This window comes from Chiroxiphia lanceolata, chromosome 3 (genome assembly GCF_009829145.1).
Source record: "Chiroxiphia lanceolata isolate bChiLan1 chromosome 3, bChiLan1.pri, whole genome shotgun sequence".
Taxonomy (NCBI): Eukaryota; Metazoa; Chordata; class Aves; order Passeriformes; family Pipridae; genus Chiroxiphia; species Chiroxiphia lanceolata.
The window spans coordinates 104,372,242-104,386,397 of NC_045639.1; the positions used below are offsets into that span (position 1 = coordinate 104,372,242).

Sequence of the window (14,156 nt, forward strand, 5' to 3'; positions counted from 1 at the left end):
AAGTCACATTAAATGCTACAAGGCATTCTTTCTCCTCTCCACATGATACTCCTCTGAAGCCCTCCAAACATTGCAAACTCATTTATTTTATAAACAATATTGGTAGCTCTTTCAAGGCTGCTTAGAAGATTGATAACAGAATAATAAAATCTCCAAAAAGAGACAGGCAAGCAGAGCAGTGCCTCTAGAACACAGTTATATCAGCTGGAAACCCATCCACTGCTTTTTATGTACCCTGGTATCTCACTCTATGTGATACACTAGAAAACAGAGCATGGAGATAGGGAAAGAGACAAGACAAGGAAACATGTTTAACATAATCGCATAAAACTTCTAGTCCACTGAGAAAGACAGGTCCCTCTGACAATCTGTGTGAGTGAATTTCACAGAATCAACCAGGTTGGAAAAGACCTCTGAGATCATCAAATCCAACCCTTGACCCAAAACCACCCCGTCAACTAGACCGTGGCACTAAGGCCACATCCAATCTCTTCTTAAATACCGCCAGGGATGGTGACTCCACCACCTCCCTGAGCAGCCCATTCCAATGTCTGATCACTCTCTCTGTAAAAAATTTCTTTCTAATGTCTAACCTAAACCTCCCCTGGCACTCTCTTTTGCTAGGTTTCCTCTCTCTCCATTAAATCCCCCTAAAAGCATCTGCGTGCACTCTTCAATGCTGCCTGTTTGCTCAAAGGAACGCTGTATTTGGAAATAACGTCTTAATAACAACAGATATAGAATAACAGAATCATGCGCTGTATGAACACCCATGTATGTATATCCATACATTCGTAAGCCAAAAAAAAAGTGCAAACTCTTCAGTCCAGAGGATAAAGTTATACATTTAGATTAAGAAAACACAAATGGAGTGTTTTTACTGCAAGCAGTTGCCAAGGATTGTCTTGAACTCTTCGCCACCAAAAAATCTTTTAATCACGTGTTGTCCTCTTTCGTCTTTTACAAAATCTATGCTCCAAACTATCATAGCATGTGAATCCAAAATTATCTTAGAGAAATCCCACAGTCTCTTCATGTAAGAATATTCTTGCTATCTGGTATCTAATTTGAGACTTATTAGGGTTTTTTAATCTATAAAAGAAACAAACCTTCCCAAGTGGCAGTTGCTTACAAAACTCATTTACTGGAATGACACACGTTTTCATTCTCAGATTTGTCCTCCCTCTCTATATCTAAAATGTTTTCTTAAATAACAGTGCTGCTTGTGCAGTATTTATTAAGCACTCAACACAAGTTCAATGAAAAAAAGGAAAAATAGAAAACTAAAGTGTTTGGTATTGAGTTGCACAAAACTTGTATTTTATAATTTTAAGTATTCATTCCTTAACATCATCACATTTTTAATAATACATGTTTTTAAAAGAGAAGCACAACTATTTCTACATCCATTAGATTCCTACTTCAATTAGACATGATGCTTGTTCTAATAAACAAAACACAAAAAGATCATTATAGCTGTATTGCCAGCTTTCAAAAAAGTCTTAACAGTTTTTAATTGAGAAGACCATAACAATTAGCTACCAACAGCAGCTGGTGACGAAGAAAATCAGCAAAATCAGTAAAGTCTGACTCTTACTGCAGCATTCACAGGGTTTACAAATTCTTGGACTTTCTTCAAATTGTAGCAGGCACTTGGGAAAAAACATAAAAAACTCTAAAGCAAATTGTGTAAATACAAATTCATTTTGACAGATAAGACCAATAAGAAAACATATTCAACTTGTTCCCTTTCTAATGTTACCTGTCAAACCCCACACCAATAAACTCCAACCAGCACTATTCTCTCTGTTGGTTTTTCAGAGTCTTTCAGATAGTTAGAAATTGTGTCTACGTGTCCATCTCTCAGCTTTGTCAGATAAATATCTCCAGTACCTCTGACACTTGTACTCCCTGTAATCATTCAGGAAGGGTATTTTACATACAAACATACAGCAGGAAACAGGGTAAGTTTCCAGAGAAGCCACAAGAACTGACCCTTAACTCGGAGGCGTCCCTAGCACTGCCAGGGGAATCCCTCATGAACTACCTGCCAATGCATTTTATTCACTTATTGGGCTAACACTGTATTTGTGCTGACAGAGGCCTTGCTTGAGAATTAAGGAAAAAATAAAAGTTGGACAGAATAGAAAAAACATAAAGTTAAGCATAAAGTTAATTTAATTTCATGCTATTAGACATGATTTACTCATCACAGATCAGTACAAATTACTATCCCTACTGCACCACCAGCCATTAGCAGTAAGCCTCAGCTGGGGAACAAGGCTGACCTGAGTAGACGTTTTAAAGCAGTTATTTCTTTTTGACCACCCTCTGGGAGTGACACCACCTGTGAAGCCCATCAAAATCTGTCACTGTGACATTATAAAAAACCCCTTGGTTTTAAAAAGAGATAGGAGGGTTTGATCTTGTAATTTCTTCACCCTGATGCCTAAATTAATCTTGCCAGGATTTTTTTTCCTGGCAAGTTGCTGATTTTTTTTCTTTCAAATCTCTCTAAAAGACTTAATTCAGCCATACATACCAGGAACAAATAAACAAATAAAAAAAGTATGAGCTTTTCTCCTATTACTCTCCTACTCAGGAATTGGCAATAATTTTACAACTACGGTAAGAGAGATAAATATTAAAAAGACATCATGGAGATACTAGGTCACTGTAAGGCTATTTAGCTTGTTTTCTCCTTTTAAGACTGACAACCTTTCCAATTGTTCTAAAAGAAATATTATTCTTTTGATTTTGTTTTTAATGTAAATGATCTAGAGACTGCAAATGATCAGAAAAACTGATGAGAAAAACTGCTTAGATCATCAGAGGCTAATCCGCTCATAATCCTCCCAAATACATTACTGACTTTGTGGACCTTTCTGGACTGAAGTTGCAAAACATTTCCATCACCTTTGAACTGTGATTTTTTGGCAATGGTCAAAAGCCACAACTGTGGTGAGTCACAGAAATATGAAGGAGAGAGCAGAGGGCATGTTCCCTTGGGTCTAGATCCTTGTAACACCACACTTGTTCTACACCATTTTAAGTGATCCTAGAAAGAGATTGTGCCAGAGAGGGAGACACATACACCAAGCAAAACCCTCATGGTTAGCAAAACTAGATGACAGCACATGCCCAAGGGAGAACATGGAGCAGGGTGTAACATTCCTGCTGCAGACACACTTGTATTATGCCCATGGCCTTGCCTTTAGTTGCTGCCCATCGCCAGTGCTGCTAAGGGAACCAAACCACACCTCTAGAAAGCACTTCTATTTCAGAAAGGAGAGCTCTCCCTAATCCTTGCAGCAACTACCACAATCCGTGTAGCAAGAGATTCAATGTGCTACAAATTTGATGGAGGGGAAGGCAGGAAAAGAAGAATGAAGTGAAGCACATATAGGTGATACTTTTCCTCACATACTGGAGGGGAAAAAAATTACAGGAAAGAAACAGTTCACTAAAGAAGTAAAATCCTGAATGTGCCTGTTCACTTGAGAAGTAAACACCATCTCTCCACAGGACAGTTTTTCATTAATTAAAATAATGACACTTGTCTTTAACTGAGACTGTTGCCATGCTGTGAGTCAAGAGTACATTAACTTGGATACTGCACCATATGATGTGGGGTGGCCAACCTTTCAGATCTCAGCTGTCTCACGTCTGATCTGCTCAAAGAAAAAAAGCAAGTGTAGGGCCAAGATGGAAGACCAGGACATCTCAGAAATAAAACCTGTACTGTCACATCACTCAAGTGCAAGGATACCTCAACACTTTGTCCTTCCACTGCTCCAGCTACATATATTGTTGAGTGACAACACAGGTTTGTTCAGGGTCAGCTTTTACAATCATTTTTGAAGTGGATACAGGAAGCGGCAGCTTTCACCCACAAGTGAAACCACACCAGGTCAACGTGTAAGAATACCTACTAGAATACCTTTTATAACCTAAAAGATAAATCAGACTAAAATTGTACAAACTTACTTAAAAAATGAAGTAGAGAGGAGTTAAGTAATAAATTCTCTATTATTAAACCTATAGGTCATACACATTCAGATATTAAAACAATATTCTGTTTCAGATTTTTAATCATCTATCAGAAGTTTTTGTAACATACTCTAAAGCCTCAGGTATATTTAAGTATAATGATTTTAAAGCCTGTCCGCACTCTTAAAAAATGCTTCTTGCCACAGTATGTGATCACACGAGTGATGCAAACAAGCAGTTTCCTACTCTACTAAAAAATGTATATCTGGATTATGCAGATCCAGGAATGCAGCTGTGGATTTCAATTCCCTAGCTTCTCTTCCCATCTTCACCACGAATTTCATCCATATTTCTCTTTTTTTCCCAAACACTGAAACAATATTTTAAGATTTCATTGTAGATGAGTGACTTGCATAAAATAAACACTCCTGGAACACTGCACTGCTGCAGGAATCAAAAAATAAGGCAAAAGGCTGCTGTTCAGTAATATAACATAAAAGTAATTGGAAAAGTTATCCAGGCAGTTGTTTCTACAGTTATGTTAAACGACTTGTGTTTGAAGAGCTGAACAAATTGTTCTAATGTTCTGTTTTTATAAAATCATTGAATGGTCTGAGTTGGAAGGAACCTTAACGACCATCTAGTTCCAACACTCCTGCCATGGGTAGGGCCACCTTCTGCTCAAAGTCCCTCCCAACCTGGCCTTGAACACTTCCAGGGATGGGGCAGCCACAGCTTTTCTGGGCAACCTGTGCCAGTGTCTCAGCACCTCACAGTGAAGAATTTCTTCCTAATATTTAATCTAAACCTACACTCTTTCCATTTAAAGCCATTCTCCCTTGTCTTGTCCCCACATGTCCTTGCAAAAAGTCTCTCTCCAGCTCTCTTGTAGCCTCTTTAGGTACTGGGAGGTGCTATAAGGTCTCCCCAGAGCCTTCTCTTCTCCAGGCTAAACAAACTCAATTCTTTTCTTGTAGGAGAGGTGATCATCTCTGTAGCCTCCTCTGGACTCACTCAAACAGGTCTATATCTTTTTTTAGGTTATAGACTCCAGACCTGGTTGCAGTACTACAGGTGGGGTCTCACCACAGCAGAGGGGCAGAATTCCCTCCCTTGACCTGCTGGTCACGATGCTTTGGACGCAGCCCAGGATACAGTTGGCTTTATGGGCTGTGAGTTCACATTGTTGGCTCATGTTGAATTTCTCCTCAGAGAAAGACTTTTTTGCTTTGATTTCCAACAGCTATTGCAATAAGTGAGGAATAATTTGTCCCAAGAGAAGATGTTTTCATAATTTATTTTCTACCTTGTGTTCTCTTACTGACTCTCTCTTATTGAGTAAGACATTGATAAGTCAGGTTTACACAGAAAAATCTCATCTCATCATTTCACCTGACAGCTGTTTTAGTGGAAATAACACATGATATATAAAAGGTTGAAGTGTGAACCAAAAGAACACCTCCGAAAATAGACAATTACTACATGGTTTTGAGTGAAGTGCCTACTAAATTCATATTATATGATTCATTTCCCATTTGCAGTCATCATTATTCTCAGTAAATAATGTTACCCTTTAGATAATTATCCTAACCTTTTGTCTATCTCCCTTTTCTCTTCAAAAAAAAGGAGAAAAGTGCTTTCTTTTTGAATAAATTATGTTATTGTCTATTCTTTTAGAATGTCTTTAATCTCGACCTATATGGCAGTAGTTGTAGTCATATACAGACTCTGGGATAAGCACACAGTCCTACTTGTAAAACTTGACTGCAATATGATACAGTTTTAATTTAAGTGCAATATCGTATCCTTTTAATTTGCACAGTTACTTGACTAGGATATGTGCAAATACTTTCTGTGTCTTACTAATTTACAATTTGAAAACTATATACTCCACAAGCTACAAAACACTTCATTTACTCTTTCCTGACAGCTATTAAAATATGAGAAGTTAGATATTTTTTCATCCTAATCCAGGGACTGCTAGCACTTCTGATTAGAAGTACAGACTTCTCCATGACAACCTTCTCTTATTGTGATGTACATTTTCATGAATAGCTTTGTCAGCTAAATATAAAGGCCAGTCTAGATTTAGCCTCAATCCTCCAAGATGAAAAAACAAACAAACAAAAACAACCCAACAAACCAAAAAAGCCCACCATCAAACCAGCCAAACCACTGAAAAACAGAGATGGAGAAGCCTACTCTCTCACTCAATGGAAATTCAGCACTGTCTGAAAAGTTACCTATATTGCCAACTCAGATGAATAAAATTTTGTTAAAATGGGTTTTTTTGCTCTAAGATGACTAGAAAATTTCAATCAGACTGCTTGCAAAGAGAAGGCAGTTATAGAAGCTTGGAAAACAAATGTAAAAGTGAAGATAAAGCCACTTGACTACGGTAAGACTGCTTCAAAAAGCTGCTGCTCACCTTTGTACTGTTTCCCAGAGAACAAAACGCTTTGAGAGAAGGAAAGGATTAGTACTTATCCCAACCACCTCCTTGCAAGAAAGCCACAAATGTATCTCCAGAGGAACACAGGCAAGCTAGACTTCAACCCTCTGCTCATATGCAAGGCTGGTTTGAAGATCCTCTTTTCTAAAAGAATATTTCTAAACAGCTGACTAAAGAACAACAATACTCTGTTTCCAGAAGTAAGATTTAACAGAATGGTTCATATAACCCTTGAGAAACAGAAATAAGCAACACTTGAAGATCACTTTTCATAAGCACACTTTACCTTGAAGAAATGAAATGGGCTGGGAGGTAGTAGCAAACAACTATTTAACAACAGATCTTTTCTGAGTCACCTAAATATTATTTGGTCCTAACTAAGAATGGCAGTATTTTGTCATCTTTTGTGTTTAACAAAGGAAGATGAGAATCTGTGAAACATTACCTTACCCACAGCAAACACATCTCAACCAAAGGAATCTAGTTGAGACAATCTGGTTGTAATGTTCCTAACTGATGGATTAGTAAGTACTTCAGGGATCATACCAGAAGGTGTTCAAAACTAACCACCACAACTGCTACTTCAGGAGAGCTCATTTGAGCTTTAAGTTTTTGGACATAGCAGTTTAGTCAGTTCTCCATTTTTTAATAGCTTAGTCATTCTCATTTAAAAGATGTGTGATTATGTGTTGAGATATCACTGAGCAATAAGCAAATCAATGAGTAAAACTCACAAAATGTGACATGCTACAGAGGAAACTAAGAGTGCTAAAAAGAGTCTGGAAAGTGACTTATAAAGAACGGTAAAGTTGATAGCAGAAAAGTTCTGGAAAGTCACTCAAAATCAGAAAGCCAGCTAGAGAAGTGGTAGGATCACTTGGTGAAAAGGTGTGGAAGGAGCACTGATGGGTAACTGATTTACATAACGGTGTAAATCATGAGATCTTTGTGCCAGCCCTGACCACTGAAAGTGTGGGGGGTAGAGAGCTCAATATGATCCAGATGAGTTAGAAGAATCTGGAAAGTGTCAGCTATACACTTGTACACCATCACAATCAGATGGCATTCACCCTTCAGTTCTCAAGGAAAACAAATGTGAAATTCTGTTAAATGGCAAGTGAAGGTGCAACAACGAACATTATAAAAAAATAATGTGCCAGAGTGCCAGTCTCATCTGAAAAGATAGGATGTAAAAGGAATTCTCATAGGGATGACAGATCAGCAAGTCAAATGTCCACCCCTGTCAAGATAGTAGACTATATAACAAATTGTAAGACCACTGATCATTAAGAGATTGGTGGGAAAGAGTCAGCATGGCCTCTATAAAGGAAAATCCACTTTGTTCACTTGCTGCAGGGCTATGAGGGTATCAAAGAGCACATGGACAAAAGGAATCCTGTGACAAAATATACACAGATCTTTTCAAATACTTTCACAAGTTTCCCTACCAAAGTCCAGTCTGGAAACTTAGGTTGCCAATAGATTGGAAGAACTGAAATCCAGTGATAAGAGAAGTAAAAGCTTAGAGACCATGTTTCAGATAGGAGAGAGCCAGCAGCAAGTCCTCGAGGGGTAGATTTTTATTCAGAATCCCTTACTGATGACCTGAAGAAAAGATGACCAATAAATCATCAATAAATATTTTGGCCTATCTTTTTTTTCTTTCTCTTTTTTTAAAAAGAGATCTCCCAAGATCAGTTCTTTGTCTGCCAGTTAATGGCTCGTTCATGGTTCCTTCTGCCACTGCCTTCCTTTTCTCTGATTCTCCTCTCTGTCACAGACTCCACACACACGAAGGAAGACCAATGAGAGAGAGAATAGTGCAGCATAGATTCAAGGAGTTATACACTAATTTATCCCAGTTTTGGTTTTGGAACTATCAGGTATGCACTGGACCTGGAAACAGAAGCATACACCAAATGAAACAGATTCACTCTCCAAGTATTAATGAGTAATAGTACCTGAATATGTATAAGCAAGCAGCACGGTACATAAAGCAATAAGAAGTATTAGGCATAAAGAGCATCGTGAAAAGGAAGTGGAGCAACCTAAAGACCAGCACAGAAACTTGAACTTGATGCAGAACATACAACAGAAAATTCAAACACTGAAGCAACAGGGAGAAGTTACACTGCCAAAGGAAACTTGCTAGTTTTCAGCATCACTAACCAAACAGAAAGAGGGGCCAAAGAGTAGACAAGGGCTTGAATTAGGACTTAAAATAGCAGTAAAAGTAAAGGTCAAGTTTTAAGTCCATCATAGGCCAACAATAAAGTGCACTACCATTTTACCATCTACAACAGACTTAGTGCTACCCATTGCATTCATGGATGAAAAGCTGAATGTCCAGACAGAATGAAACAAGTCTGCCTGACACAGTTTGTCAGTTTTGCACGTTGGTGGTAATAAACTCCAGTAAAACATCATGCACACAAATCCAATTTAAGATTAAAAATGTATATACTATTTCTAGTAGGCTAAGTTCATAATTTAGCAATGTGATAGGATAATATCATTAAACCCAAGCCAATACACAACCATTTAATGAGCATTCAATTTCCAATGAGAGATTACCTCATGTGTATACACTTCTAGCTGTGCTACAGTGCCATGTAATCAGGTTAAAGCCATTAGAAATTATAAAATATGGTTAATGCATCTGTTAGCCCATCAGATATGCCTCTCTCCCTCTTCCTGCATACAGCCTTCTATACACTACTAATTTCCATTTCAAATTAAGTCTTTATTTTCAACATCCTATATTCAGAGTATTACCTAAAGCTGTAGCATATGGACCATAGCTGGGAGCTTTGCTGCTCTGGAGTAACAGAACTGTATTTGTAACCTTAGATCAACCAAGAGAACCATCTTGGGAGCCAGGTCAAGCCTGCAGAATGAAGTCCCGTAAGATCAACAGATTCAGTCCCAAGTTCAAAGCACTCTTCCTTTGACCTAATTCTGCCTCTTAGAGAGGTTGATAGATGCTTCCCAAAGCAGCAAGCAACAGAAAAGGGAAGCAGGTAAAGTGCACAGAGCTCAAGTTCACTGTATAAATGTACCCAGTCACGCAGTGGCTAAAAAGCCAGCTATATCAGGCTACTTAACTCTGTGGAACTGAACTCCCAGTTTCTTCACCAACTCCAGACTGCAACAAAAGCATCACTAAGGAGACTCTCTGAGCTTACCATTTCAACATATTGCCAGCTCAATGCACAAAAGGACAGGAATCAAATTCACTTTCTTGAATTACAAGGAACATGTAAGGAAATAAAATAAAAAAGTAAGAATTTTCTGCTAACAGCAACTTTCCACATCTGCTACTAACTGCAAAATTCCCATCCCCCTCTATAACTTAGCAGTATTTGTCAGAACTGTTGTTTGATGCTCCAAGGAAAGCTTGCCCCCCAGATGAGGTCAGTAAAATAATCCTCTCCAAAACTACAGAAAGACCTCAGCAACAGGTTATTAGCATGAGGACAGCAACATATTAATTAACTTCAGGATAATTAAACTTTTTCACTCCTTTCTAGAGTAAACAATTTATTCTGGTCCATTATCGGATCACCAGGATAGGACAAATGAGGAGATAAGCTGTTAATAACATGAATTATCCAGCAAATTTCTTCCTCAGCTATACAGCTTTTAATCAAGACTGAGAATTAGTGAGCAGAGTGGCAGTGGGGCAACAGCCTTGATGCTGTGTAAGCAAGCAACAGCCAAAACACAAGAGTGTTATCAACACTTCTAGCCACAAAGGCAAAGTACAGCTTCAATGAAGAAAGTTAATCCCATCCCTGCTCAGCCAGTACAGACCTAAAACAAAAATAAATACAGCATCTCAAGGGGCAACGAGTCTTCTCACACAAATACATTCCATAGACAGTCCATTTCTGGAAATTTTTTTCTCTTCTTCTTTTTGGCAGTATTCTTACAGACCTTTATCTGTGGCTTTATTTGGCTGGAGAGCTCTTTTAAAATATTCCTCAGGATAAAAAAGCAGTATAGCTCAGATGCCCTAAACTATGGCTGTTATGTTCATATTATTATAACAACTAAAATTCAAAATTGTCTTGGGCACAAAATTAAAGCAATACTTTACACCCAAATCCCTTTGTTTGTTCTTAAAGCAAAGTAATAACTTCATCAGAAACTGAAATTATCAAACTGATTTCCTTTTGGACATCAACAGTACTAAGAAAGGTAATGAGAATTTCTGGCAATTTATGATTCTAGTTTGATGTGCAGATATTAGCTGTCAGTATTTCATGTCACAATTAAAACAACAACAACAACAAAATCAAGCCTCCATGCAACAGACCCAATGACTCCTTCAAAATATCTTTCTTGACTAACTATCAAGTCTTAGAAGTCTGTCCTAGTCAATGGAAGAGGAACTCTCCCCATACTCCCCACTATCCTTAGAACAATATCCTCTGTCATTTCCATTGTGACATTTTTCCCATTATGCCAGAGCTACGCATTTACTATTTCCAAATAATGTCATTTTAAAATGAGAAACACGCGAAGTGGGGGCTTTTCTACACTTCTATGCAGTTTCTTATAAATTCAGTTAGAGTCTCCTGATAGGCTACTTGATTAAACGGACTAGAGAAATCACACCTACTGTGACTTAGGTGCTGTTAGACAGAAGTATGTGCTCTATGATCTTGAGGATTCACCTTCCAAGCATGTGGTTGAAATGCCAGATTTACATCTTCACTGACTATGTAAAGATTTAGAACAGGGGAAAACACCTTCAACCACAAGAATGCACTCAGCGATCTTCTAAGAGTAATGCATAGCTTTGACTTAGGCACTTAAAGGATGTAGGGACACACTTCTGCTTTGGCAGACAGAAGATAAAGGTGATGCAAGACACCAGTGACATGAGTTGGAAGACAATCTTCTATGGAATGACATCTACAACTGACTGTAACATCTTCATAGAAGTTTGAGATCAATTTTTTTTTCCTCCCACAGATTAGGAAACACAAAAATAAAAAATATAGCTAAGTCTATTCCCATGGATAGCAACTGGTGAAACCAACTTGCAAGTGGAGCCATTCCTTATTACCAGCATCTAAGGTGTAAATTTAACCAAATGACCATTCTGCAGTATAAACCAAGTATTTAAGTCTGGAGTTCGGGTACGGGTTTTTTGTTTGGGGTTTTTTTTCAGTTGGTTGTTTTTTTAATTGACGAAAAAAAGTGTGTTTATATTGGTGAAAAGTGTCTGTTTCTACTTCTTGTTTTCTGCTTCAGGGACATTCTTTCACTTGATACCCCTGGAATTAGTAACAATGAAGGTAATTTGTCTATGTCATTTTCTTCTTACTGGACATCCAATACTGGTTTTGTGGTTTTTTTTCCCTTTTTCTTCTTCTGCTGTTCCCTCAGAATCTTCTCATATTTTCAAAAACTACTGTTTAAGAGCAGCTTACACAGAGAATATATTGTTTTTAGCAAGCAACCTGGAATCCACTATTTATCACTATCAGTATTTTACCAAGATGGAACAAAAGATTAAGTCAAAGATGACATCAGAAAGAGATCAACTACATGGTGCCACTGACAGGACTTTGCTTATTAAACAGCAATGGGAGCACAAATAGTTCAATCCAACATTTCTGTCCTCATTCTTACGACTTACACTTTTCAAAGTCTTCATACCGCTTCCTAGAAAATAGGACTGTTTAAAAAAGCTAAACTAACAAAAAAACCCCAAACCAAATCTTTTTTTCATCAAAGCTGTCTTGCAGCAGATAGACCTATAAGCTCAAAGGAAGTTTTTTAACAAACATGAATTCCTCACAACCAACATATTTTGCAAGCACCACAGTTTCCAGTTGTAGGCTACATTTTCCTTTAGCTTCTAAATAGAAGACAGTAAAATGCAAATCTCAGCAGGAACATGAAAGGCTTCCCAACTGCAGAATTGGGTAAATATCAAAACAGGCTTTCCACTGTAAATCAGGAGTCATTCTGAACATGGAAAAAAATCTCCTCCCATGCCACAGTGGTGATTACTGGTCTTTCTTTTCAGAAAACTTGTGACCAGAAGTGTTCTTTTAGCTGTAATTCAAAGCTAGGCTGAAAACCAACCAGTTAAGAGAGCTTCTGCACAGGAGGAAAGAACTGGTGTAACTTCACAAAGGCTCTCCTGGAGTGGCAAAGAAGAACTTTTACACAGGTATCTTAGGAAGAATGGCAATTCATGCCTTACTGAAATGTTGTACGTTACCTCTTCAATTTAGTTTGGAGTTTACCATGTAACTGCTTTAATCACAGGCAATGGATAAGGAGCAAAGCTGTGCCATTTCAAAATGAGAAACTTGTCAAAGGAAACAGAAAAAATCATCAGTGAATGAGGATGAATTTTCAAAACACCGCACGTAAACTGAAATACAAACCAACACACCTCAGGGAAGGCTATGGAAACTCTCTGAATAGCACTGCTCTTGTTGAAATGGACTCTTCCCTTTCACTAGGAAGTATTTTATCGCATTGCATACAGTATTGCAAGATGACAGCATAAACTATACTCCTTATTGCTCAGTGTTTATAAGCTACTTTGAAGACTGATAGTGCTATTACCTAAAAATGACACTTGATATTGTGCTTCAAAAACTCTTCCACAAATTGTGAAGTACTTGTCTGTTTACAGCACTGTAGAAGAATAATTATGCATAACGTAACAGGCTGCTCACAGCATAAGTCAGATCAGCTCCTTAACAGGCTTAACTCATGTACTGGCTTTTTAGAATAGCTTTTATGCTGCACATTAATGAATGTGGTTTTAAAAAGAAAGAGTACTAACCCTGTAGAGAGGGTGGCATTTGTCCTTGAAACATGGTGTCAAACAAGCATAGATCTGCAGGCTATAGTAATAACTTGCCAGCTGGAGAGAGAACGCAGAATGTAATTGCTTTTCAAAGAATTTGTTGGCATCTACCACCTAGAAGAAAGAGAGCATTAATTTAGATGAAAGAATTAGCAAGCATACAACATTAAGCGCACAAACTTCCTAAAAAGCTACTTGCTGTGATTTAGAAATAGTTCTGACTGTGTTTTTCTGGCACAGAAGTAAATCAGTAACCTCCACACACAAAGATAATTCTACATTATGGTGTTTTTCTTCCCCCTTGCACAAACACCTAACAAAAATGATTTTATAACTACAGTTTTGCTGCTTCTTTACCACAAGGTTATTATCCATATTTCTGAGTTACTTTATAATTGTCAGTCAGTTGGGTCCAACTTCTATTTTAATTAAGAAAATGTGTCTTTTCACCAGTGGCCTGCTCATTAGCCAGTCCACTGGCATTTGCTCAATTTCCTTTAAATGCACCAGCCAAATCTCTAAAATTGTGTATTCAAATTTTCAGATTTTAAAACCCAAAGGAAACGAAATTTTATTACGGAACTTTGAAATGCTATGAATAGTCTTTCACTATCAACATACCTGTGGCAGTGCAAGTAGATAGGCAAGAGACAAGGCTGCATCATTTGGTAAAGCATCACTTGCCAGCTGGAGCAGAACTGGAGCAGAAACAAAGCTTGGATTAGTGACCCATCTAGCCTTGACAGTTAGCAAATGAAATGTTTTCAGTGCAACTGTATTTTATTAGACACTAGCTTGAAGCACTCTGGATGTACTCAATTAAACACTTATCAGCACAATCCAGAAACAGATAATATGTCATTAAACTCAAGC

At 37.8% G+C, this 14,156-nt stretch overlaps 1 protein-coding gene across 1 annotated transcript in view; it reads right to left on the reverse strand.

Annotated features, from left to right (window-relative positions):
* Positions 1 to 14,156, reverse strand: part of NBAS (NBAS subunit of NRZ tethering complex) — a 166,612-nt gene that overhangs the window by 72,236 nt on the left and 80,220 nt on the right. Inside the window, exons 39-40 of the mRNA XM_032681667.1 lie at positions 13,905 to 13,981; positions 13,260 to 13,397 (exon numbers count right to left, since the gene is read on the reverse strand). Coding sequence (XP_032537558.1) covers positions 13,260 to 13,397; positions 13,905 to 13,981 — 215 coding nt within the window. The remainder of the gene's footprint in view (positions 1 to 13,259; positions 13,398 to 13,904; positions 13,982 to 14,156) is intronic.